At 37.7% G+C, this 27,278-nt stretch overlaps 1 protein-coding gene across 3 annotated transcripts in view; it reads right to left on the reverse strand.

Moving 5' to 3' along the window:
• Positions 1–13,479: 13,479 nt before the first annotated feature.
• The window catches only part of LOC126474107 (cholinephosphotransferase 1), a 168,942-nt gene continuing 155,143 nt past the window's right edge, over positions 13,480–27,278 (reverse strand). For all 3 annotated transcript variants that reach the window (XM_050101531.1, XM_050101530.1, XM_050101529.1), the window contains one exon: positions 13,480–15,405. In XM_050101531.1, coding sequence (XP_049957488.1) covers positions 15,314–15,405 — 92 coding nt within the window. In that variant the 3' untranslated portion in view covers positions 13,480–15,313. The remainder of the gene's footprint in view (positions 15,406–27,278) is intronic.

Consider the following 27,278-nt stretch of genomic DNA (forward strand, 5'->3'; position numbering starts at 1 on the left):
GAATTATCTCCTCGTGGTCAACACACAAGTTGGATCTTCTCTTATCTCCTCTATCAGTCCTACCTAATAGTGATCCCAGACAGATGAACGATACTAAAGACTCTGGCAAACAAGTGCCTTATAAGCCACTTCTTTTGTGGATGAGTTACATTTCCTTAAGATTCTTCTGATGAATCTGAGTCTGGTGTCTGCTTTTCCCACTGTCTGTTTATATGGTCATTCCACTTAAGGTCGCTCTGGATCGTTATGCCTACATATTGTACGGCAGATGCTGTCTCCAGCTGTTTGTCATCAATAGTGTAGCTGTACAGTAGTGGATTTCTTTTCCTATGTATGCTCAATATGTTACATTTATTTATGTTCAGGGTCAACTGCCAGAGCCTGCACCAATTATTAATCCTCTGCAGGTTGTTCTGCAAGTTCTTAACTAACTTCTGGCATTGATACTTTGGTATAGACAACTGAATCATCTGCGAACAGCCTTAAAGAGCATCCTACGCTTTCTACTACATTATTTATTTATATTGCAAACAGCAAAGGTCCTATCACACTTCCATGCGGTACTCCAGATATTCCGTTAACAGCGAGAGGAGACATTCATTTTCCAAAGACATCATAATTCTTGAACATAAAACATGTTCCATAACTTTACAACAGATTGATGCCAACGATATAGGTCTATAATTGTGTGGATCTGTCATATGACTTTTCTTAAAAACGGGAACGACTTGTGCTTTTTTCCAGTCGTTAGGTACTTTTCATTGCTCAAGCAATCAACAACACATTACTGCTAGGAGGAGAGCAAGTTCTTTTGCATAATCTTTATAGAATTTTATACGTATCTAATCTAGTCCTGATGCCTTTCCACTAATAAGCAATTGTAGCTGCTTTTCAGTTCCGTGATTGGTTATCTCAATACCTGCCATTTCGATGTTTCATGATGATTGAAAAGAGGGACAGTGTTACAAGCTTCACGGTGAAACTACTTTGGAAGACTGAATAAAGTATTTCGGCCTTCTCTCTGTTATCTTCTGTTTTGGTGCCGGTGTGGTCGCTGAGAGAATGAATACATGATTTTGACCCACTTACTGATTTTACATATGACCAAAATCTCTTACGGCTTTTATCAGGTCGGTTGACTACGTCTTACTTCAAAATCAATGAACGCTTCCCTCTTTGCTCTCCTTACGCTCATTTTCACTTTGTTCAGCTTTTGTTTGTCAAGTAGGTTTTTACTTCTCTTGAATCTGAGATGAAGTGCTCTTTGTTTATGTAGTGCTTTTGTAACACGGCTATTAAATCATGGTGGATCTTTCCCATCCCTTAAAACCTTACTTGGAACATACATTGCTAGGGCATATCCAATGATGTCTCTGAATTTTTTCCATTTGTTCTCCACATCTTCGTCCTCATTTGATGACTGCTAAGATATTCTGAAATTTGTATCCTGTCACACTTGCTAAGCAAATATATCTTCCTACCTTTCTTAACAATCCTTGCAGGACCCATCGTCGTATGTGCTGTCGCAGCCTTATGATCTGATACCTTCCTCTATGTTAACTAATTCGTTAAGTTCAGGTCTGCTTGCTGCCAGGCGGCCTAAGATGATACCCTTGCGAGTTGGTTCTCTATCTGCTCAAGGTAATTTTCGGGCAAGACATCCTGAAAAATGCCACATGAATCCCTGTCTCTGGCACCAGTTTTGATGGTGTAACACTCCCAATCTATACCCAGGGCGGCCTCCACCACGGATGAGACCTCCCGGCAAACGTACCGAATGCACAGTGGAGCTCTTTCCCGCTTTGACTGCTATCTCCCCGAGAGGCTCCATCACCTGCCTAACATTGGAGCTCCCAATGACAAGTGTACCCACCCTCTGTACTTGTCCGGACTGGCAGGAAAATCGACCGCTGGCCCAACAGGATAGGTATCCCGTGCTGGCTCAGAGTTATCATCAACATTGGGTAGCACCTCATACCTGCTGCTAAGACATAGGGAGCCAGGTGCACGGCCTGCTCCCTCGTTTGCCCAGTGACACGTGAACCCTCTACTGTCTGCCACCCACTCGGTAGTGAGGACGGATCAGTCAGATGTTGCATATCGAAGCCGCAGCGACATCGAGATCACCGTGGGTTCCAGTGGCACCAGAGGTGTCACAGGTCTCGTCACTGGTGCCCTGACATCACCGCAACTTAGAGCATTACCTATAAGCTTGTTGACCGTAGCAAACGCAGCTTCCAGCTGTTTTCGGACAGCAGCCACAAAACGCAGAGTCCCTAGCAGTATCATACCGTGTATAAAATAGATATAATATCTCAAATGACATTACTGAGTTTGAAATGTATACAAGATATACAAAGGAGAATAAGGTAACACTAAAAGTTGCTGTGCAGATTTTTCACTGGACTCCAAGATCCAAAGCTATTAAACAGAAATAAACATTGTAACATGGAAGTTATTTCCTGATGTGTTAACACATCCTATATCCTGTCTCTTCTTCTTGTTTGTGTTTTCAATAAGTTCTTTATTTTCACTGATTCTGCAGAGAACCTTCTCACTCCTTCCTTGTCAGTCCACTTGATTATTAACACCATGCTATAGCAACACATATCAAATGCTACGATTCTCTTCTGTTCTGGTTTTTGCACAGTCCAGGATTCAGTACTGTAGAATGCTACACTACAAATGCATATTCTCGGAAATTTCTTTTTCAAACTAAGACTTAAGTTTGATACTAGTAAACATCGCTGATCAGGAATGCTCTCTTTGCCTGTGTTAATTGCTTTTTATGTCCTTGCTTTGTCGATCGTATATTATTTTCCTTCCAAAGCAGCAGATTTCCTTAGCTTTGTCTATAGTGTGGTCACCAATTTTTATGTTAAGTTTATTGCTACCTCATTATTTTTGTCTTTCTTTAGTTTACTCTCAATCCCCTGCATGTGTTCATCGGTTATTCAATTTTTTTCGTTGTTATCTTCCTCTTCACGGTCCCCTCATGGACATCCAAAGGGGGGGATTAATCTGGAATATTTTGCCAATGACACTCTTTCAATTACAGGCCCCATGCCTGTGGTACACAGTGTGTCTTTACTGGAGTGGTTTCCATTTCCTTCTGCATTCTTATAATGTTGTTCAGGGCTCATTCTTTCGACCCTTAGGAGCAGTTCACCATGCCAAGTGCAAGATATTGCTCTCAAAATCTGTACATTCCATCACCCTCTCCGAAAAGGTCATTGGCAGAACAAGCATGATTCTTTACACCGAGAGTCTTGAACTATCAATGACAATCTTTATTCAGAACGTAAACAGTGGCCAGGATCGAACCTGGAACCTAACAAGTTTTGATTGCTATCAAATACACAGTCTGACAGTGCTTTGACTTATGCTGAAACCTCTGGCCATCAGGATTAAAATATCTGTCATATTAATCTCGATTTTGTCTTTCATTACACTGTCCAAGAAATTTATCGTCTACACTATGATCCTCGTATCTCTGAATATTTTCACACCACACGAAAATTTTGTATGTGTGTAGGTCAATCCACCAACTTCCTATGTACCACTACTTATTCTAAATGAATACTGTACATAAGGTCACAAAATAGTAGCCCTGATGTAGGCTGCAGTAAATACAAACTATACTCAACATATTGGGTACATGACATCTTTGCCATCCTAACCCTCCTCTCTATGTAGCTCACATGGTTAATTCGAGTAGAGGTCTTACATAAGCATTATAAAACTTTACAGTTAACATACTTTCTTCTTCTGGAAAAACAGGACTTTTATGGTGAAGAGTGTACAATGTTCTACATGAAATCACTGCGAGTGATAGTTGTGTAAATGGCAGAAACTATTAGTATTTTTCTTTCTTGACATGGGTTATGAAACAAACTCTCTGTCAATTATAGTCCTAGATGTCTGATAGACTGGATCTCATTTCTGAATACAAAGAGATAAAGATTAGACTTACAAATTACATTCAATTATTCTCTCTCTTTTTATAATGCTACTCACAAAAATCCATTGCAGATAATGTTACAGTCTTGCATAGCATTTATGGGAAGTGCTATCTGCAATGGTTTGTTGAAGAGTCATTCCAGCATTTATGTGCATTGTGGCTAGTTCCAAAATGAAAGTGGAGGTTCTTGCACTAAAACACAATGAGTGAGTGGAACACACATCAGTGTATGAGTGTGTTTCGTCTACTTCCGATGAAGGTCTTGTTGAACGAAAGCTCACTTTCTAACAGTCTTTCTGCTGTGCCTATCCGTGACTCACAAGGGAACCTCCCCATCACACCCCCCTCAGATTTAGTTATAAGTTGGCACAGGGATAGGCCTTGAAAAACTGAACACAGATCAATCGAGAAAACAGGAAGAAGTTGTGTGGAACTATGAAAAAATAAGCAAAATATACAAACTGAGTAGTCCATGCGCAAGGTAGGCAACATCGAGGAGAGTGTTAGCTTACGAGCGCCGTGGTCCCGTGGTTAGCGCGGGCAGCTGTGGAACGACAGGTCCTTGGTTCAAATCTTCTCCCCGGTGAAAATTTTATTTTTTTATTTTCAGATAATTATTAAAGTTCAGGCACTCACACATAATCAACTTCGCTCTCCAAAATTCCAGGACATGTTCAGATTTGCTTGGACATATACAGAATTTGACAGTCTACACACAGAAACATTTGAAAACGTAAAAAACATATGTTTTAACAGAGCACAGGGAAAACTGTGCGACTCTGAAACTGTTGCATTCATTTGATGCAGTTTATGTGACAAACTCTTATGTTTTCATCACTTTTTTTGGAGTGATTATCACATCCACAAGAAAACCTAAATCGGGCAAGGTAGAAGAATCTTTTTACCCATTCGCCATGTGTATAGGTTAGGTGGGTCGACAACATATTCCTGTCATGTGACGCACATGACGTCACCAGTGTCGTATAGAATATATCAGATGTGTTTTCCTGTGGAGGAATCGGTTGACCTATGACCTTGGGATCAAATGTTTTCTGTTCCTATTTGGAGAGGCACGTCCTTTTGTCTACTAATCGCACGGTTTTGCGGTGCGGTCGCAAAACACAGACATTAAACTTATTACAGTGAACAGAGACGTCAATGAATGAACAGACAGATCGTAACTTTGCGAAAATAAAGAGAGTAAAATTTTCACCCGAGGGAGGACTCGAACCAAGGACCTTTCGTTCCGCAGTTGCTCACTCTAACCACGAGACCACGGCGCTCATCAGCTATCATAGTCCTTTATGTTGCCTATCTTGCACATGGACTACTCAGTTTGTATATTTTGCTTATTTTTTCATAGTTCCACACAACTTCTTCCTGTTTTCTTGATTGAGCTGTGTTCAGTTTTTCAAGGCCTATCCACTGTGTCAATTTATAACTAAATCTGAGGGGGGTGCGATGGGGAGGTTCCCTTGTCAGCATCTCTGCTACATGGTATCAACTGTCCTTTTCATAATATTGTAACGTTCCATCTGAATTTTCCTTTCTAAGAAGTAATAATTATGATAAACTGATTACTGTAAGATTTGGATCCTTAAGGGCTATACTGAAGTGACAACAACAATATTCTCTAACAGTGTGACGGCAATATTCTGGTGGTTGTGATCACTATGTAATCAATATCCACGTATAGGAAACATGCAGCAGTCCTCAGCAGTTAGGAGGCCTCTGTCAGTTGAAAAAGTCTAACAGACAGAAGAAGGTTCTGCTGCTACGTAGTTCACACAGTAGAGGTGTGGAGCCAGCAGTTGCTCCATGCAACCATTTCAGCATCACGATCGGCGTCATCTTAATGCGGCTGTCAGGCGCATTAGCATGGGCTGGAGAAGGCACTGATAGCAGACGGCATGCGTCACATTTCAGTGGTGCCAGTTGAGTCTACCAGCAGATGGGGTTTCAATAGGCATGCCCTGCACCTGAATAGGTTTGTAATGGGGAAGGCTGGCAAAGCTTGTAGGTGACAGTGTAAGTGGGTGGTGGTGGGATCACTCATGGAAAAATTCCTATAGTACTTGGTGATAGAGCAGCATCTTTTTTTAGACTGAAGGCAGCTGATAGGTATAGCTTTTTAAAGAAGTCCCTCTAACTAAGGGCTCACCTTCAGAGGATGTAATGTTTCCAAACAGAGAAGGAATTAGCATATTTCATCAAAATATAAGAGGTATTAGAGATAAAGTTAGTGAACTGCTTATAGATGTTGACTCTGAAATTATTGATATATCGGAGCATCACTTAAATAATTTGACAATTCAGTGGTTTCCTTTACCAGGACACAGATTAGCTGGCTGTTTTTCAAGGAGTTCCTTGCAGGGTGGGGGCATGGCCATGTACGTAAAAAACAGTATTCCATTTGAGTCCATAGACATAGTACGGCACTGCACTGAACAGATATTTGAATGTTGTGCAGGGGAAGTTGAATTTGGTGAAACTAAACTTCTAACTGTTGTTGTTTATAGGTCCCCTAACTCTGACTTCAGAGCAGTTCTGCTCAGGCTGGAGAGGGTTCTTGATTCACTTTATAGGAAGTACCAGAAATTAGTTATATGTGGTGACTTCAATATAAATTTTGTATATGATGGTGCAAGAAAAAGGATGTTGGTAGATCTCCTAAATTCATATCATCTGATGCAGGCTGTGTTCTTTCCAACTATGGTGCAGGGGAATAGTATTAAAGCCACAGACAATATTTTTATTCATTCTTCATTACTAGATGGTCATTCTGTTAATAAAAGGGTGAATGGCATCTCAGACCATGATGCACATAAATTTTAACACTAAAATGCTTTTGTACTCAAACAAATGTCACATATAGTTACAAACTATGTAGGAAAGTTAATCCAACAGCAATAGAGAGTTTTTTAAACCTCGTCCAGTAACAAGTGTGGCAGGATGTTTATAGTGCTGATAACATAGATGACAAATATAATGCTTTCCTTAACATATTTCTCACGCTCTTTCAGAGTTGCTGTCCATTAAAACGTTCTAAAGGGGATACTAGCAGTAAAAGGCAGCCTGGGTGGCTTACTAGTGGGATAAGGATATCACGTAGAATGAAGTGGGAATTATATCAAAATATTCGAAATAGTCACAATCAAGCTACAGTAGCCCATTACAACAATACTGCAAAGTGCTTATAAATGTTATGAAGGCAAAGATTATGTGGTATGCAAAAGAATAGCTAATTCACAGGATTAAATTTAAACCATATGGTCAGTTGTGAAGGAAGTGTCTAGTCAGCAGCACAAGGTCAACGATATAAAGTCAGTTCAGTTCATAGTAAAAATATTTCATGTTAGCCCTGTATTTAGCCATATTTGTAATTTTTCCTTTAGGAATGGTCAGTTTTTTTGAACGATTAAAGTACTCAGTAGTAAAGCTGCTTAATAAAAAGGGAGAAAGGGATAATGTAGACCATTTTAGACCTATTTCTATGCCATCAGTGTTTGCTAATTATTGAAAAGGCTGTGTATGTAAGGATAATTGATAATTTTATATCACACGATTTGCTATCAAATGTACAGTTTGGCTTTAGATATCGTTTAACAACTGAAAATGCTATATTCTCTTTCCTCTGTGAGGTACTGGATGTGTTCAACAAAAGGTTTCAAACACTTGGCATAGTTTTTGATTTAACTAAGGCATTTGATTGTGCTGATCACAAAATATTGCTCCACAAGTTGTACCATTAAGGAATATGGGGAGTAGCTCACAATTGGTTCACCTCTTACTTTAACAGACAGCAAAACGTCATTATTCATAATGTTGAGAATGACTGTGATGTGGGATCTGAGTGGGGTACAGTCAAGTGGGAGGTGCCCCAAGATAAGTGTTGGGGCCACTCCTGTTCCTTATTTATACAGGGTGTTACAAAATGGTACGGCCAAACTTTCAGGAAACATTCCTCACACACAAATAAAGAATAGATGTTATGTGTACATGTGTCCAGAAACACTTAATTTCCATGTTAGAGCTCATTTTAGTTTCATCACCTACGCTTCCACCTACGCTCAATGGAGCACGTTATCATGATTTCATACCGGATACTCTACCTGTGCTGCTAGAACATGTGCCTTTACAAGTACGACACAACATGTGGTTCATGCACGATGGAGCTCCTGCACATTTCAGTTGAAGTGTTCGCAAGCTTCTCAACAACAGATTCGGTGACCGATGGATTGATAGAGGCGGACCAATTACATGGCCTCCACGCTCTCCTGACCTCAACCCTCTTGACTTTCATTTATGGGGGCATTTGAAAGCTCTTGTCTACGCAACCCCGGTACCAAATGTAGAGACTCTTCGTGCTCGTATTGTGGACGGCTGTGATACAATACGCCATTCTCCAGGCTGCATCAGCGCATCAGGGATTCCATGCGATGGAGGGTGGATGCACGTATCCTCGCTAACAGAGGACATTTTGAACATTTCCTGTAACAAAGTGTTTGAAGTCACGCTGGTACGTTCTGTTGCTGTGTGTTTCCATTCCATGATTAACGTGATTTGAAGAGAAGTAATAAAATGAGCTCTAACATGGAAAGTAAGCATTTTCGGACACATGTCCACATAATATATTTTCTTTCTTGGTGTGTGAGCAATGTTTCCTGAAAGTTTGGCCATACCTTTTTGTAACACCCTGTATAAATGATATGCCCTCTAGTATTACGGGTAACACTAAAATATTTCTGTTTGCTGTTGACACTAGCGTGGTAGTAAAGGATGTTGCGTGCAACATTGGCTCGGTTTCAAATAGTGCAGTTCATGATGTAAGTTCATGGCTTGCAGAAAATAACCTAATGCTAAATCACAGAAGAATCAGTTTTTACAGTTTCTAACACATAATTCAACAAAACTTGACGTTTTAATTTCACAGAATGGGCACATGATAAGTGAAACAGAACAGTTCAAATTTCTAGGTGTTCAGATAGATAGTATACTGTCATGGAAAGCCCACATTCAGGATCTTGTTCGAAGACTTAATGCTGCCATTTTTACTATTCGAACATTATCCGAAGTAAGTGATTGTTCAACACGCAAATTTGTCTACTTTGCTTATTTTCATCTGCTTATGTTGTATGGTATTATATTTTGGGGTTACTCTTTCCATTCTAAAAGGATATTTCTGTCTTAGAAATGGGCGGTTCGGGCAGTAAATGGTGTAAGTTCACTAACCTCTTGTTGACCCCAGTTCATGAGTCTGGGTATTTTGACACTGGCCTGTCAATATATATACACTCCTTACTGTCATTTCTTGTTAACAATATTAGCTTATTCCCAAGAATAAGCAGCTTTCACTCAGTTAATACTCGGCAGAAATCACACCTGCATTTGGATCAGACTTCCTTAACTCTTGCGCAGAAAGGTGTGCAATATACTGCTGTATCCAGTTTCAGTAAGCTACCACTAGAATTCAAAAATCTTAGCAGTAATCCAAGCGCTTTCAAATCGAAACTGATGAGTTTCCTCATGGGTCACTCCTCCTATTCTTTCAAGGAGTTCCTTGAAAAATTAAGCTGATTCTTGTATCGTTGATTGCGTTTACTTAAACTTATGGCTTGACTTTTTTCTCGGGCTCATAAACATTTTATTTTTATCTGTTATTACTTTTATGTTGTAATTTCATGTACTGACACGTTCCATGTCCTTGGAGATTTGCTCCTCGATTTGGTCCTATGGAATGTGGCATGAAAATAAATAAAATAAATTACAGTACCTTACCAGGTTTAAATAATTCAAAAACTGCAGAAACTTTCATTTGCATGACAATATGTTTCAACAATCTGTGCTTTCATCTTAATTTCTAGTTTTTTGTATCTACCTGAATGGAAGCAACATTAATTTGTTAACATTGTGCAGATTGTGGAATACATCACTTTGATGTAAGATCCATATTCCATTGATGTAAGATCCATATTCCACTCCAGAAAGATGTGCAAAATAATATAAATGTTTTTTAACATTTTTCTGTACATATCTTCAGTTCATTCTCTCTATGTTTGTGCACCAAATCAGCCATTCATTACACTGATGAAAAAAAGGATCAAATACTTGTGAATTTCATCAAAGAAGACTTCTGAACACATTTTCTTCAACTGATAGTTGACATTATTTTTATTAAACTGTTACAAACATCACAAGCCAGCAATATTGTCACATATGCTTAATAACACAATAAAGGTATAAAATCACAAAATAAATAGTAGGTACAAAATAAAATCTCTCTTGCAAAATTTCCTTAGATGAGAGGACAGAGAAATTGACATTTAAAAGGGAGCAAGCACAGTACATTTGTACATTAGGGGTTGGGGATAAATAAATAAATAGGAAACAGGCAACTTATAAAAAACTATTCCAAATTGCCCTTACAAATATTTTACTTTGCAATGTGTCTGTACAGTACTCTCTTCAAACATGACATTGGAAAAAAAAAGTCTTCATACGATAATTCTTATGGTAAATTACAAGAATTAACAAATAGTGAGGAATTTGTTTCTGTTAAGCTTCACACTGCAAAATGTCAAAGGAAGCACAAGACCTTAAAAGACTGTAAAATGCCAAACTCAAACAGCAGGAAAGAGAAGCCGATCCACACAAAGAAGACTAGTATACAATGAACATAAAAGTCTTCGTGCATTATTCCCTTCATTTTTGTTTCCATAAGCAATTGCTAAAGACCTCTCTTTCCAAAGATTCAACTTTTATACATGTCTCCATACTTCTTAAAACATTATTTCCTACAACAGATAAACGCATCAGTGGTACACAAGAAAAGAAATCCTATATTTGTATACACTGGATAAAAATACCTTTTTCAATGTAAGTTTCGTGACACTGCATTTGTAAACAATCAGCACATTCATTCATGTTAGGAGGAGGAGGAGGAGGAATGATGAGTGCCTCAATGACTTAATGATCAAGAGGGGTGGTGTTGTTCAAGTTTAACTCCACTAAGGGTAAGTTAAATTATTTTAAATTACTGCTTCTCTTTAACACACTAGCAATTAGGAATGGTAATTTACAAATATGTCATTGCACCAAAAAAGTTCCACTGAAATCTCTCATCCCTGAGCATGTAACACTTCCCAAAAGCATCACTGCTCAAGTTTGAAGAGCTGATTTACATTTTTATTACATAAAGATCTCAGAACACTTAATTTACAGAAGGTAAAATCAGGAACACTTTTGGGAATGTTAAAATTGATCTGTAAATGAAGTTGACATGGATGGTAGAAGACATGTGTTAACAAATGGATTCAGACGATACTGAGAAGTACAAGGTGGAATACAAATAATGGAAGGAGTAAAGGTAACCTAATCATATGGTTGAGGTTGAACAACTGAGAGGTACAACACTACCGCGACAATCCACCTTGGTGACAGAATGCTACCATGGGTGTGTGTATATGTATGTTTTCGTTAATCAGTCAGCTCTGAAGACGGACACTGGGTGAAAGCTCAGAAACTATTTCAATCTTGTTAATGTCCATTCAACCATTCATGTTACCTGATTCCTATTTTGAAATATCTGTATCTCCAATACATGCGCCTGTTACCAAGTGTCCTACAATTGCTCCAGCACTTCTAAGTTAATGGAAGACAACAAAGTTTCCTAACATATGTACAAAAACCTGTCTGATTTCAATCAGAGGCACGAAGAATGCTCACATGATGCACTGCAGGTGTATGAATTGCATAAATCAAAAGTACAATTAACTGTTGCTTATATTCTATGTAATATCCACCAATGATTTGCCTCTCCTAACTGGTTGTATTATTTTGTTCCACGCTGCATTTTCCATCACTGCAAAACACTTACTAAATACTGTTTCTTATACCTTTAACTGTTTCAATCTTTACACACAGAAAATAACTCAAATAAATGCCGCCAGCTCTTAACAAGCTGTTCAAAGTTCAATTCATGTCTTTACAAGTGTTTTCCCAATGTTTCATTGTCCTAGGGTAACACATTTTTCAAGGAGGTTCTCTCAAGTAGCGAAAGTTTATTTGTAACCATCCTGTAGATTGTGAATATAGGTCAAGGCTTGTTGAAAATGGTATGAAATTCCCTGTGTTTTCTGACAGATGCCCAGTTTAACCTTGCCTTTAACAATTTTTGTCTTTTGTAAACTATAAATCTGTGGAAAGCTCACCAAATTTCCATCAAATCTCCACTGTGTGCAAGTATAAGCAGAAACTCAATCATTGAATTACCAACACCCTTTCCTTATCTACAAATGTGTTGCTCTTTAGCAGGTGTGAGCAATCAATTTCTCCGGTGCAAATGGAAGTAAATAAGTGGAGACTGTTTCATAAAGTTGACAGTGGGCTAGGACTTGAACACATACAACTTCCTTTTGAGTAGACCGTTGTTCTCAGAAAAAGTAGAACTTTTGAAATATTTTTTAAATCACTATGACACCACAGACTCAAGGGTTAAATATACCTACCTCATAACAAATGTCCATCAACAATTAAGTTATTGTAGACAATGAAACTGCAAAGGTACAAAGGGTGATCAGACTTGAACCTGGGACTTTTCCCCTTGTGCGCAAGTGCTCTTTTGACTGAGCTATCCACACACAATCCAACTTCACTGCTTTACATTCACCAGTACCTCATCTAATATATTTCACAGTTTTAATCTGCAAGGAAGTGTCAGATCAGTGCACACACCACTGCAGAGTGAAAATTCATATACGAACTATTAACAAGTTTGCACAGGTGTAACTGTGATCACTACAAAAGAAAGAAGGAGATGCTTGAAACTTTATGTACAAACATAAAAAATGTGAACGATAACACAAACCATATTCGTCATTGCATTTTTCAGTGACAGAAAAAATGTATAACTGAAGCAGTAGTAGTAGTTGGATTCTTACAGTATACAGATTGCAGAGGGTGAGAGTTGTATCCTTTCTTGCTATGAAAAAGGAAGAAGATGAGGGTTTTAAAAACTGATCAATGATGCCTTTGGACTGAATACAAGCTTAGATTTTGCAATGATGAAGAAGGAAATATATTGCACCATTGTCAGAGGAAGCATCCCAACAATTGTCTTGAATATTTTAAGATAATCTTTGTAAACCAAATTTGGATGGCTGGAGGGGTTTGAATCCTAGTCCTTCCAAATGTGATTTTAGTGCCTTAACCATTGTACCAGCTCAGCTGGTTTTCTTGCAAAATTGAAATAATTAACTTTTCAGTTTTATCATACTTGAACTTCAAAACTGATACAGGGTTCTAAAGTAATGAAGCTGATGGAAATCATGTTCACCAAGATCCTTTTCTTGCTTAGAGTTTGCAAATACTTGTAGATTCCTATGGTGTGTACGAAAGGCAGGGTGGGGGCGGGGAGGGAGGGGAGGGGGAGGGAGGGGCAAAGGGGCGAAGGAGGCAGACAGGGAGATGGTGAGGGGGAGGGAGACAGACAGGGCGATGGAGAGGGGGAGGGGAGAGAGTGAGAGAGGGGGGAGGGAGGGGCAGGGGGAGGGAGAGAGAGAGAGAGAGAGAGAGAGAGAGAGAGAGAGAGAGAGAGAGAGAGAGAGAGAGAGAGAGAGATTATGCAGCACTGTCTTTGCTTGACTGTGACAAATAAGTATCCACTAATACGTTCAAGCAAATTTTTTTTATTTGCTGTAAAAATCTAACAAATTCAAGGTGAAACTCCATAATCTGAAATAATACATTTTTTTCCTTTGTTAAGTACTAGCAAGAAGCAAGAACTCATTAAATAAGGAAACTAGTCACTAGGCTTCCAAAGTGAGCCATAAAATGTATGTTATGTTATTTTCTAATAAAACATTCCCAGAGGATTTGCATGAGAATCTTTTACTTTCAAAGAATTTAGCATTGTTACAGTGAATATGACACATCAAAACAAATTACTAACTGGAGTAAAAAAAAGGTAAAAACAATATGCACTTTGAAATGAGATGTTTTAAATGTACACAATTTCTACATAAAAATTTGTCAAAAAATTAATGCAACTTTTTGCAACTCTACTTCAATGTTGACCTATATGCAACTGTGTTTAAGTCATTGAGAACCTCCTGAAGTAGACTGGGAATGGGGGAGGGGGTGGGAGAGGAGTTGCAGGAAAAAGAGGAAAAACTACTTTGCAAAATGTGTCACTCAATCCGTGTATGCAGTTCACATTTTGTGAATGATGTAATGTAAAGTAAAATAAAGGTCACAATTTACAATATATTTTTCTGGATATTGTTATATAATGAAAGACTTAATGTTTCATTAATAAACTGTTATCTGGCAGCTTACAGAGTATTTACTTGGTTTACATGCTTTAGTTAAATAAGAAAAGTTGTGAAGCCTCAAAGACCACCACACCTCAAGCCTTTCTATTGTGCCTGTGTCCTTACAACAACTTCTTGCAGTTACTGAAGCTTATATAACAAAGTCTTCTCAACTATAGGAAGATTATGATAAAGTGTTAAATAAATTCAATCATACAGAAGTAACAAAACATTGACTGAATTTCTAAAAACAACACTGCTTTTTTGTGTACCACTGAAATACTTAACAACATTGAAATTTATTCCTAATGAGCTGCAGTTCATTTTGGGAAGAAATGCACAGGTTTTACCAAGCAAACTCCGTTTTATAAACCAATAAGCAATATCTATTTTATATCTGACCATTTGTTCCTATCATATCATTACACAAAAAACAAATTCAGGATAAAAATATACATGAAAGACTTCCACACATTTCCACACAACGAATGCAGACAACACGCAGGTACTTAATGGGTTCATGCAATCCCATTGATGTAAGTTTTTGGGCATTTTTAACAATGACAATTGTTTGCCCTTTGCATTCTGCAATTGGTATAAATAATGTACAATCATTGTAAGTTGCTACTTTTGTGTATACAATGAGAACTATCCACACCATGAAACAGAAGCTTGAAACACCGAAGCAAAGGACTGGGGCAAATTGAAAAAAACTCATCTTCCAATAAAAATGAGTTTTCAAATGCTGGCTATGTGCAACATCAGCAGCATTTGACATAAGGCACATGACCTTAGATATTTTAAAAATACTGAACCATCTATCTTAGACACAAATATTCTTACCTTTTAGAGCAATCCTGATAAGACTGCTATGAAAAAATTGCAATAGCCAATTTCTCTCTCATTACTGCCATGCATATTATGAGTCATTTAGCTGTCAAGTAAGTCACTGTTACACTGCAAAAGCAAGAAATTCCTGAAACCGCATGCTGTACTTGAGAACAAACCGTAACACGCACACACATTTCAAGAAGTCTAAATTTCAGGATATTGTATGATCTTGTGCATCTAATAGTGGGTGACTGTCATCGTCACTTGAGCAAGAATCATTTTCTTGAGGCGTCTCTGCTGATGCTGCAATAGAAATTAATAATACCGCTAATCATTCACACACAACATTACAGGAGGCAATACACAATGAAACACATGAACAACACTCCTACAAGGTAAACGGTACAATTTCGACACAAGAGAAGCATGCACACATGCAACACACTAATTCCATTGCCAAATGCACCACATAAATACAAAACACTTGTCTTTACCAAATGCATGCATTTATCTATAAAACAGTTACTCCAAAGAAGCCACACACGAATTGGATGTTTCCTTAAGCTACCTAAGGAAAAAAGAAAAACTTTTTATTCTGTGCAAATACTATCATCTAGAATTAAGGTACTTAAAGAACAGACGTACTGTATTCTTGCACAGGTATGCGGTAGATTTTATAAATGCACAGCATAAAGTTACTCCCACAATACATGATATCTCAGAAATTATCACTCTACAAAAATTATTAAAAAGTTTACAGAAAGTTTTCACACTTTGTATTGATTGACAGCTAATTGAAATGCAAATTTCACACACAGACAAGGCAATACAAGTTTTACACATACCAACTTGATATGAGTAACAAGATGTGTGTTCTCATGTCTGAATATGGTCAGTACTGACTGAAATTAAAAACCTACTACATAAAAAATGATTCTGTAATTTGTAACTGGAATAAAAAAAAAATCTTAAGCAACAGAATAAATTCAGCAGTGCTCGTTTATTTGATGTCCTGGTCAGAGGAAAACATTGCGGCTAACTCAGAAATCCTACCAGCTGGTCACATGAGAATCAACAGTGCAGCATCAATGGAGCTCATGCTTCGCGTCCAGCACTACTGACACAGCAATGATTTGACCAAGTAACATGGTCATGCGTACAGCATCATATCAGCGTATCGTCTAGGCTGAATTTTAACTGTCAGATCCGTATATATTGAGTTTGAGCTGTGCTGATCTCCCAGCTGTGAAATGAAGAAATGTAGTGTCTATCAGTAAATATTTGGATTCTCTTGGGATGGACTACTTGCACTGGTGATGGCCTTAGACAGTGACACACAAACCTTTCTTGTACCCTCTTTGGAATAGATTATGTACCACTGATAAATAGCTGGTGGAGAATGGGCTCCACTGACCTTGGAAAGACTATAATTACAATTGTGCTGTATTTATTGTTTGCAGAAATTCTTCATTGGACATAAAATTAAGCAACCATATAAAATGAGTTTGAAATTTATGAAGAGGTGCCAACAATATCCGCAGCTCATATAACAGCAAAAAATGTAATTGCTGAAGGGCCATCCCACAGTACCTACACAAGTAACTCAATCACACGTGATTGTTGCTCACATTCAGTAACTTTCACCGTCACTCATTTGATGAAGATAATCAATGAGAACATTGCCAATATCCACAGCAAATGTTTGAGATTCTTGTTTGAAATCCTTTATGTTTACAGTACCAGTGAAAAACTGATATCAGCCACATTACAGTAGCACCTTATAATGATGTCAGGCTGCAAGGGAATAAAAATGAATATACAGAAAATATAAATGGCTTGTAGTGATAATTTGTCAAATGTGTACTATATAATAAAATGCAACACCTAATGGTATATAGCTAATTTTTAATAATGTTTCTTAATATGAAGCAAACACTACCACATGCTCACCTTACACCAGTAACTATTTTCCCATTAGATGGTCGAAGGAGACTTTATGACTAAGAGTAATCATCACACACAGATGTTTCACTATTATACTTAGGAAACATGTGAATGCAACGAGTACTGTGATGTCCATGGATGTGTACAGTAGGGCGTCTGTATGGTTGTATTTGTGAATGTATGTACCATCTCTAGTGAAACAGCAAAATCTCGAAAGCTGGTATAAATAGTTTTCTGTTGCTTATTTCTATGTGCCACGTATCAGTTAGTTCTAAGTGACTAGTTGACTTTTCTTTATTTTTCGTATTATTCCATCCAGGAATTTACATTTTGTTATGAATGCAATGAAGTGTGTGTGTGTGTGTGTGTTTGAGGTTTACGGGCGCTAAACAGCGTGGTCATCAGCGCCCAAACGCATAAAAACAGGAACACATGCAGTGAAGGGACTAAGACGAACAGCGAACAAGGAGAACGGCTAAAAGACACAGACCTGTCGCAGTTCCAAATCCTCACATACAGAGGCAAAACAAGAGGAGAAGGAACACACTAAAAAGGAAGGGAAACAAGGAAAAGAGAACAGAAACCGACGGGAAACAAGGAGGTAATCGTGACTGGCTGACCTCTTACCTAAAACCTGGGTGAGCCAGTCACCCAGCAGCACATTAAAACCCTCTCCCTAAAATCCGAGGCAACAAATTGGACAGGACACAAAACCGTAAGACCTTAACTACAGCCGTTGCGTCATCTTGTAAAACAGAGGGCAAATCCGGTGGCAAAGAAACCACAGCCCTCTGGTCAGAGAATAAAAGACAGTCAAGTAAAATGTGGCGGACAGTAATCTGGACCCCATAAGCACTGCAGATTGGGGGGTCCTCCCACCAGAGTAAAAAACCATGCGTTAAGGGACTGTGCCCGATGCGGAGGCGATTGAGGAGAACCTCATCCCGCCTGCATGACTGGTAGGACGTACGCCATGGCCGCGTGGTGGACTTGACCAGACGCAGCTTATTTTCACCGACTGCCAGCCACTCCTCTTCCCACTGACGCAGAACGCGAAAACACAGGAGGGAGGTAACAGCATGGAGGGGGACGGCACATGCAACAATGTGAGGGAGGGAACATGTGAATGCAATGAAGACAGATAAAGAAACAAAGAATATACTTCCACTTTCTATCTGACATGTATTTACTGATTGCCCCTTTACAGGCCATTCCAACCTTTGCTGATTCTTTCATATGTAGTGAATTTGGCTTAGTCATTAAACTTCTGTTCTGTGATTGTTAGCTGGCAATGTAACTACAGGACTACACTTTTTAAAAATTGTAACACTAATGTGTCTCAAAGTTCAATGAAATTGGTCATTTATTTATGGTAGCTCAAATGTCTTCACCTTTCTCCCTGCATCAATTGCATTCCAAAATAATCACTGACGTATTTCGGGCTCTTTCAGTAACATATCTCATATAGCTTACTCTTATATCAGTAATATTTTTAAAAAATCAAAAAAATGTTCATACAACACATAAGGCAGGCACATACCCCTCACACCAGTAAAATTTTAAATATTATACATAAGGCCTGCAATACGGATAGTGTCACTCTCTTTTTAGTAGGCCCACAGCACTAACAGTTACGAATCTCTGCATCTGTATGTCTTTGCATTCAATGTCAGGAACAATGTTAAAGAATGTATTGTCAGGGAAGCAATTACGAACATGATACCGGAAGTAAGACAAACATTGATTCCAAGGCACAAACTAGCAAGAACATAAAACTTCCACAAAGTGAATGCCCTACATTTTTTTAATAAAGTTCCTTTCTCTGCTTGATCCACACCATTTAAAAATTTCTAAATAAAAGTATAAAACTGGATGTCAAAAAACTATACCTTCACCTATTCAATCTAATGGAGTTCAACAGTATGGACAATGGTGATTTTAGTATTGAAGATTGTGGCTGTACTCTTTCACTGTTATGAACAATATTGATTTTAGTATTTAATATTGTAGCTGTACCCTGGGCAACACAACACCTATGTACATATGAAAGGTCTATTTCCTGTAAAATGATCACTGGGAAGTAAATAAAGATTAGACTAAAAATTCTCATAACACAACATAAGAGGTATTACTTGTTTCTACATCTGCATTTTCTCCATGAAAATTTCTGTTTGATGTGTGATGGAATGTACCAAGTACAAAAACAATCCATCCTCACTATGAATGTTAAGTCTCGATATGTGTAATATTCATACTTGAAACTGCTCTGGAATGTAAGGCAGGTATTTACATAATTTAGCTTTTTTATTTTAAAATTTAAATTCTTATCACACCCCTATGAAGAGAAATTAAGTTTACACTTAGATTATATTATGTTTAAGAAAAAACTGGCCAGAACTTTGTGTTTCATAAAATGACTCACATAAATTGTGGGGAACACACAATCAGACTAACTTCTCCTCCTTCCCCCATCCTCCAGCCTTTTGGGGGTCATGTTTACCCTCTAGTCCACATCATAATAAATGACAAAGACAACAAATATAGTACTGAAACAATTATTGAAAATGGTGGTATGTATGATATTTTTAGTACATAATTTGTATTCTGATAATATATTTGACATGATCATGCCAAAATTACAAGGACACCAGACTCCGAAAGGTTTACAACTGACCTCAAAATCACAATATTCAGAAAAATCTTTTGTCTATATAATTACTCACAGAAACTTAACATTTATGAATATGTAATGAATTCAAGGCAAACAACAATATTTTGCAGAAATAAATGATCTTCCAACTCATAACAAATATACTTCAACTGAACTATACACTACACTTAACACATGTCATATGATGGTCAAGAAAATATAACATATAATAATACACTTATGTGCAGAACTCAAGGACAAAAGTAAATTTTGCATCACGTGTCACAGCCAAGAAACAAAGATCGATGACAATTGGAGAATACATAGAAAGAAGTGCTACGTTATAGTACAGAAGATAAATGAAATAAATACCAATGAGATGTAGATAAATGACACTTTCATTGAAAGACAATAATTACAATAAAGTCACTGTGTTTCGTGATGGTACCCTGGAATTCATGAAAGGTGGGACATGATTCTTAATAGTGTGTGTGATCACTACAGAAAGCAATGCACACTATGCAACGTTGTTCCATGCTGGCCACAAGATTGATAACGAGTTCTTTTGACAGCTGCTGGATGGTCCTTGGTGCACGTGAATGTGCTGCAAAATGTCTCCCCAACACACTCCACACATGCTCAAAGGAATTTGAGTGGGGGGAATGGGTAGGTGAAACCAGTCATTTGCCAAATATCCTCTCATTCCAAGAACTCCCTCACCTACACAGTTCGCTGTGGTTACACATTGAAATCCATAAAAATGAAGTCATGGCCAAAAGCATCCCTGAAAAGATGGACGTGGGAAGCTACTCTGTCACAATAGCATTGAAGGGTAAGTGTACCGTGTTCAAATATTTGGAAGTTCATACACCTATGCAACATTATATGTGCCCTCAGGTAATGCACCCAGGAACATGATCACTTAGGTGGTTTCAGTGTTATGGTATGGTGAGGCGTAATGTTGCATGGACATAGTGACCCCCAAATCTTCTAACATGGTATACGCACTGGTCAACATTATTGTGACATTGTACTCCTTCCCCATGTGAGGCTCTTCAGGGGCATATTTCACCCTAACTTCATTTTTATGTGGGGCAATGCACAACCGCATTGAACTGTACAAGTGGAGCAGCTTTTTGAACAAGAGGATATTTAGTGAAGGGACTGACCTGGCCTGCATGTTCCCATGGTTTAAATCGCAGCAAGTGCTTGCAGGTTGCATTGGAGAGTTGTATTGCAGCATAACTACATGCAGCAATGACCATACAGCAGTCGTCAACTGTGTACGTAGAGGAAAAGAACACCTTCCTATAAGAACTCCCTATCAACCTGGTAGCCAGCCAAGAACATAATGCAGAAAATGCACTGCTGTCTGTGGTGTTAACACACCATTTAGAACCATGTCCTGCCTTTTGTAATGCCCATAGGACCATAATAAATCATAGTGAAGTCAGTACCATTACTGACCTTAAGTAAAACTGTCATTTGTGGGGTTCATGTTGCTGCATGTTTCTCACAGTTAGCTCCCGTGCTACACTGTAGCACTACTTTCTATGTACGGGCCAAGTTTGAAACTGGTGCACAAGGGTATAAGTACATTGATAATAACTAAAAATGGTTGCAGAGAAAAGGAAACAGAAAGATGGTTAGCAAAATATATGGAATAAAAAGAAATAATTATGAAGGAGCGAGAGAAGGAGGGTGTTAGGAAGGAGTGAGAGAGATGGAGGAGGAAAGGGGAGGGAGGGAGAGGTAGTAGGGAGGGGGAGGGGCAAGGGGCGGAGCCTTTGGTACGAATTAGTGAAAGATTGAAATAATGACAGAAAGGAGAGGAAAAGGGAGGCATTAGCTGCCACGAAGGGATCACATCACTAGGAGAAAATTGCTGAGAGGGAGTTTTGGATACAGATGGGGAGCAGCTAAACAGTCGTGTATACAATGACCTATTGTTTGTCTGGTAAGACTGTGTAACGTACTGCTCGCATTTGTTATCAGTATCTGTAACACAATTATTTAACCACTGATATCTGAGCAATTCACAGATTACACCTACAGTGTGCAGAAACTGTTTAGAAAAGTCCATTAAGTGAATTTGCAATTGCGAATAAGGACAACCATCAGCTGTGCGTAATTAGAAAAGTAGGTTGGTGTGAAGATAAATGACCTTTACCAGAGAGGTTCTATCACAGATTGTCTCCCATTGATTTCGTCTGATCTATGATTTGACTCAACCAGTAGGGTTATTTCAGAACCTAAAATGGAATTTGAACTATGCTACAATTTTCAACAAACACATTTTCCCACAGATTAAACTCACATTATGAAGGGGGAAGAACTTACTGTGATTAACTAATGAAAAGACTGCCAAATCCTTAGGTGCAAATTCTGAAATTCACTGAGATACGTAACATTTTCTAGCTCTAATAGCCTATTAAATTCTAAAGAAATTTCTCATGATTGTGTGTCCAGCAGGCATAATGTAGAGGCACGTGTGTGTGTGTGTGTGTGTGTGTGTGTGTGTGTGTTTTAAGGATTTATATCAAAAGCTAGCGTATTTTCTTTCTCTTTTGTGTGCACCTGTCCATGTCAACGAATCAATGCTTCTGTTATTCATGATCTACTTTACTCCTAAATGATTTATATTCTATCAGAACTTTCCTACATAATTTTTCACAGCTTAGGTAAGACTGTATGTTCTTATCACACAGCTTTCAACTTTACCTGTAACTTTCTCTGCTTAATGATAAGGTATACAAGTTATTAAAAACAAAGCATCAGATATTTTGAGGGATGGTATGGTCCATTCCATGAACGACGGCAGTTCACGCATGTCGAGGCACGGATGGAGATTGCATTGTTGACAAAGCGACAGTTGCGGTATGGGCATGTGCATGCTTTCTGCTTGAAGAAAGCATATATCTTGCTACTTATAATTATCACTTGCTTATGCAGAATTTATCACTTACCACCAAAATCAGTGATGACAGTTCCGAACAAATGGAGATGAAATTGGGTAAACAACTCACTGCCACTACATTTAATGCTCTCATTAGCTACGGCATTCACAGAAGAGTGCTCAGAACACTACTGAACACTCACTCGATGTCGGAGAATACATGACGTAGGTGCACATAACAAGCCTAAACTCGGCTGCCATTATTCATGAATCCAACTGCAGTACCCACCAAAACATGAAAAAAGTCCCATAAACAAGAGCTCTAAAATGCATACTTTATGAGCAACGAGCACTTGTTATCTTCAGTACTATGAAACACAACTCTTCTACTGCAAGCTCTTTGATTCCGTATATTGGGGAAAGGGAGGAGGTAATGACATGGACCAAAAAAGAAAAAAATGTTGATAAATATAGGCTCTAAAATGCATCCTTAAGAGCTATGAGCACTATTCAATAGAAGAAACGTTTCACAGTAGCAAAGATGAACAAGAGCTCACAGCTCTTAAGGTATGCATTTTAGGGTCTATGTTCACTGGACATTTTTTTCTTGTTTTGGTCCATGCTATCACCTTCCAAAATATGGAAAGCAAAGAGCTTGCAAAAGAAGAGATGTCTTTCACAGTATCGAAGAATTAGTGCTCATAGCTCTTTAAGAATGCATTTTAGAGCCCATGTTTATTGGGCTTTTTTCTTGTTTTGGTGTATACAACCACTTTTCAAAGTATTCGACACCCTGTATATCCTACTGACAACATTCAACAGTCCCCGTCCTGACGTACAACAATCACTCCATCTATCTGGCATGACAGTCTCATTCTTAAATTTTTCAATGATACCACATCACACGATCTATCTCAACAAAGAGATTTTGTTGGAATAACTATAAAAACTTGATTTTGGGATATTTTGCATTTACATAAAATAAAAATGGTCCACTAGTTTCAAAGACTGGCTATCAAGCCACTGTCTGCCTATCTTACCTCTCCCTCTGTTTCTGTTTTCCCCCCTATGTCTTCAAGAAATGAGGAACAAAATGGAAATATTTAAATTCAGATAACAATGGAACTATGAAGCACATTATTTCCTCATAAAATAGACTGCTGTCATTTAAGCCAAAATATTTACCATTGTAAATATAGAAATTATCTTCTGAATATGAATTACACATACAAATACATTTTAATTTTCCGCAAAAGGATTAGACTCCCAGTAACATAATGGTTTAGCTGTTAACAAGAAAACAATGACTAACGAGTTTCTCAGGCACTGATGTCAGGTATTAATCTCCTTCACAGTTAAAAATGTGCTACTGTATCGCTCTACAAACGTAACGTAGTAGAATCAACATGCCTCCTTACCGACCTGAAAAAGTAGCTGATAACACCACTATTAAAAATAAAAGATGAAGAATGTCAGAAATTTGTAGGTAGTGATTATTCAGAAAATACAAACAATGAAAGAAACAACCACGGGCGCCAATGTAGTAGTAGTTATTAAGGACCTATCATTTCATAAAGCACTTTTTACAGCATGGTATTACGCATTACTTTCACGAACTGGCTATTAATTCTTGTTGAAATTTTTGTGATGAAAGAAGCACAACAACAGCTATCTGTGAAATGCAATACAAGATATTTAACAGTCACATTGTTATACGTATACTTTCACGCAATTTGCACCCTGTGTTCATTTCATTCTGGTCTTTAGACAGATAACAGCACACGAGTGAGTACACATCTAATCAAAAGGAAATTCTCTTGACAAAACTACAAAAATTAGAACAGAATTGCTGGCCAGTAACTAAATCAGTACCACTGACAGGTACACTATCCTAGCTTTCAGAACTATTAGTTATGTACTGTTCTATGTGCCTATCAGCAACTGTAATTTTTCCTGTAGGTTAAGTACTGGCCAGCAATTCTGGTGTAATTTTACTGAATACATGGTACATCTCTCATTCAACTGATGAACAAATTTTTGAAGCTGCCAACACTGGAGATTAAGTGTGTATACCTTTAAGTTTGATATATGTATTTTTTCATTTTATGTAATTATCGGAATCAACTGAACATTATGTAACAATTTACAGTCATTTAATACATATTTAACTGTTTTCTGTTACAAGTGACCCACTGACTGGAAACTTTCCCATACATAAAATTTCAAACACAATCAATTTACCAATTGTGCGGGTGAAGAAATCTGCAGGCATCATAACAAACCGTTGCAGTCGTCTGACAGTCATCCAAACCAAAAAATCTGGTGCTCAATCCCGTATTTCATTTTGATATGGGAACAAAAGTCAGACTGCAACTGAAAATTTATATAGGAGAAATTCAACACTCCCACTTGGGGTGGGAGGTGTGCACGCATTCCTGTACTTCTGCTCTGTTCCAAAAAGTCACCAGATTTCAAACATCTGAAATATGTCCTATGGCAGGTGTTGTTTATCACATAAATCTGACTAAAAAGGCATCATAAACATCATTTTCTTAAGATAATTATTCTTTAAGGCAAAAGCTGGTTCGAGCAGCGCAGCAAAGAGTGTTTTAATGATGTTCCTACTGAAAAGTGTTACACCCTTGCCAGCCAGTTATTCACATACTAAAAGAATTGTTATAGATCAAAATTACAGTATGTAACAGATAAAATTTTTGAATCAACCAGGGAAGGAGCCACTAACCTTGGAAACTGTAAACTGACAATACTGTGTCAACCTACAATGCGAAAATACTGCAGGATGTGCATAGATGAAAAACTACTTTGTACAAATATTTTAGTGATCTAAACTAACATTCTATCTACTTTAAAATGATGTATATACACTGCTGTCAATATCAATAACCAAATATAGCATGTGACACAATAAATCATATCTTAATCTGTTACAGGCCCTCAACTAAAATGAAAGATGACTGATGTGAGGAAAGGAGAAAGGGGGAAGGGTGGATCTGAAGATACCTTATCAGATCACTCCAAAAAGAAAGTTTACACTGAAATGATACATTAATAGAGATACACGAGGATAGAAGAAGATAACAGAAATAAGGCAACCTTCACCAACAGCTGACACGTGGAGCATTGCCCGATGTAACAGCATAAAAAATTTCATTTTACTACAGTCGAGATGGCATAAGAAGACCCCGACAGCTTACAGCACTGTTGCCAGCTTTACACTGCGAAACGCTTATGGCTGCAGGAAATAATAGCAGCCATATACAGAGGTGTGACAGTACTAGTGTGTTGCTATAGAGGTATTTACAAAATTGCATTATATTGCTGATGAGATAGGCAAGCTAAGCTGCCATGCCCTACCCACTGCAACAGTAAGGGATCAGCTTATGCCAACTCAACTATAGCTTTCAAGTGCAGAGTGGGATATGGTGTGTGGGCCAAAGAAACAGAAGTATGAGAGGTCAGGAGAGGAGAGGTAGCTTTCAACAGTGGTTGAAAAATTAGAATTAAATAAAGAAACTGTTGGGGTAGAGGATAACATAAATAATCACCTCAGCCAAAACCTAGTGAAGTTACATTGCTGCTATGTATCTCTCTGCACAATACACCAATTGACTGAAACATACCAATCACCTGGAATTTACATGTAAATAAAAGGAGTGGTTGCCATTCTTGATTGTTCTGTGTATGTTAGGTACTAAGACCATTAAGTTAAAAGAAAAAGGAATTTTTATGATAATTCTTTTTTTGTGCTTTATAAAGTAGTTGTATGACTTACTAATGGATTTATGTTGGTGCTCTAGTTTTGCCACTTAAATGTGTGTGATGACTATGTTTGTAGTTCTATCATTCAGTCAATGCCACAAAATTAGCACACACAAACAATTTTGAACTTACGAACAAAAAATTGAGTAATCCTTTTTATTCTGTAGAATATTTTATTTTGCACTGAAGTTTCTGTTGCAGGTTTAAGAAGGTGAGTGGAATAAGCAAATAATGAACAACAATGCTTAACAAACCAACATATGTATTAACCTCCATTATAATGGGAACAAAAAACATCTTGTACAAATGCCGAAGCAATTATAACAAACAGTTTAACATATCTGAATGTTCTCTTACCACTGGGGTTAAATAAATACTGCGAAAATACTAGTGTAGTGTTACAATAGAACATTGCTGCCAGAATGGGAAAAATAAAATAAACCTCATAAAATTTAAGCTGTGCATCATGCTCAAAAATTTCTGGAGTGATTAACATATATATTTATTTTTTGGCTAAATCACATTATATAATTAAGTACATAATACAGATTTCTGAGTGGTACACAGATTCAGTTCTGAAAGATATTCAACTGATAGCTTTGGGCTGAACAACTGCCACATTAACTTACTGTCTCAATTTAGGAAAGCTGTATCAAGTTAAAAATACACATATTCATCAAATGTCTCCCATGCAGCTCTGAAGAGAAGATTTTACACTGAACTTTACAAAAGCTAAGAATTGCCAATGCCAGTCTGCATTTGCCACTTATGAGGAGAAGCATATGATTGTAATGAATTTCAATGCTGTTCACTTCATATTATTAGTTTAAAAAGAGTCATTAAAATGAGAACTTTTTCAAATCAGTGCAAGAAATTCCTTTAACAGAAGTAATTTGAAATGAATCT

Source organism: Schistocerca serialis, chromosome 4 (assembly GCF_023864345.2).
Source record: "Schistocerca serialis cubense isolate TAMUIC-IGC-003099 chromosome 4, iqSchSeri2.2, whole genome shotgun sequence".
Lineage (NCBI taxonomy): Eukaryota > Metazoa > Arthropoda > Insecta > Orthoptera > Acrididae > Schistocerca > Schistocerca serialis.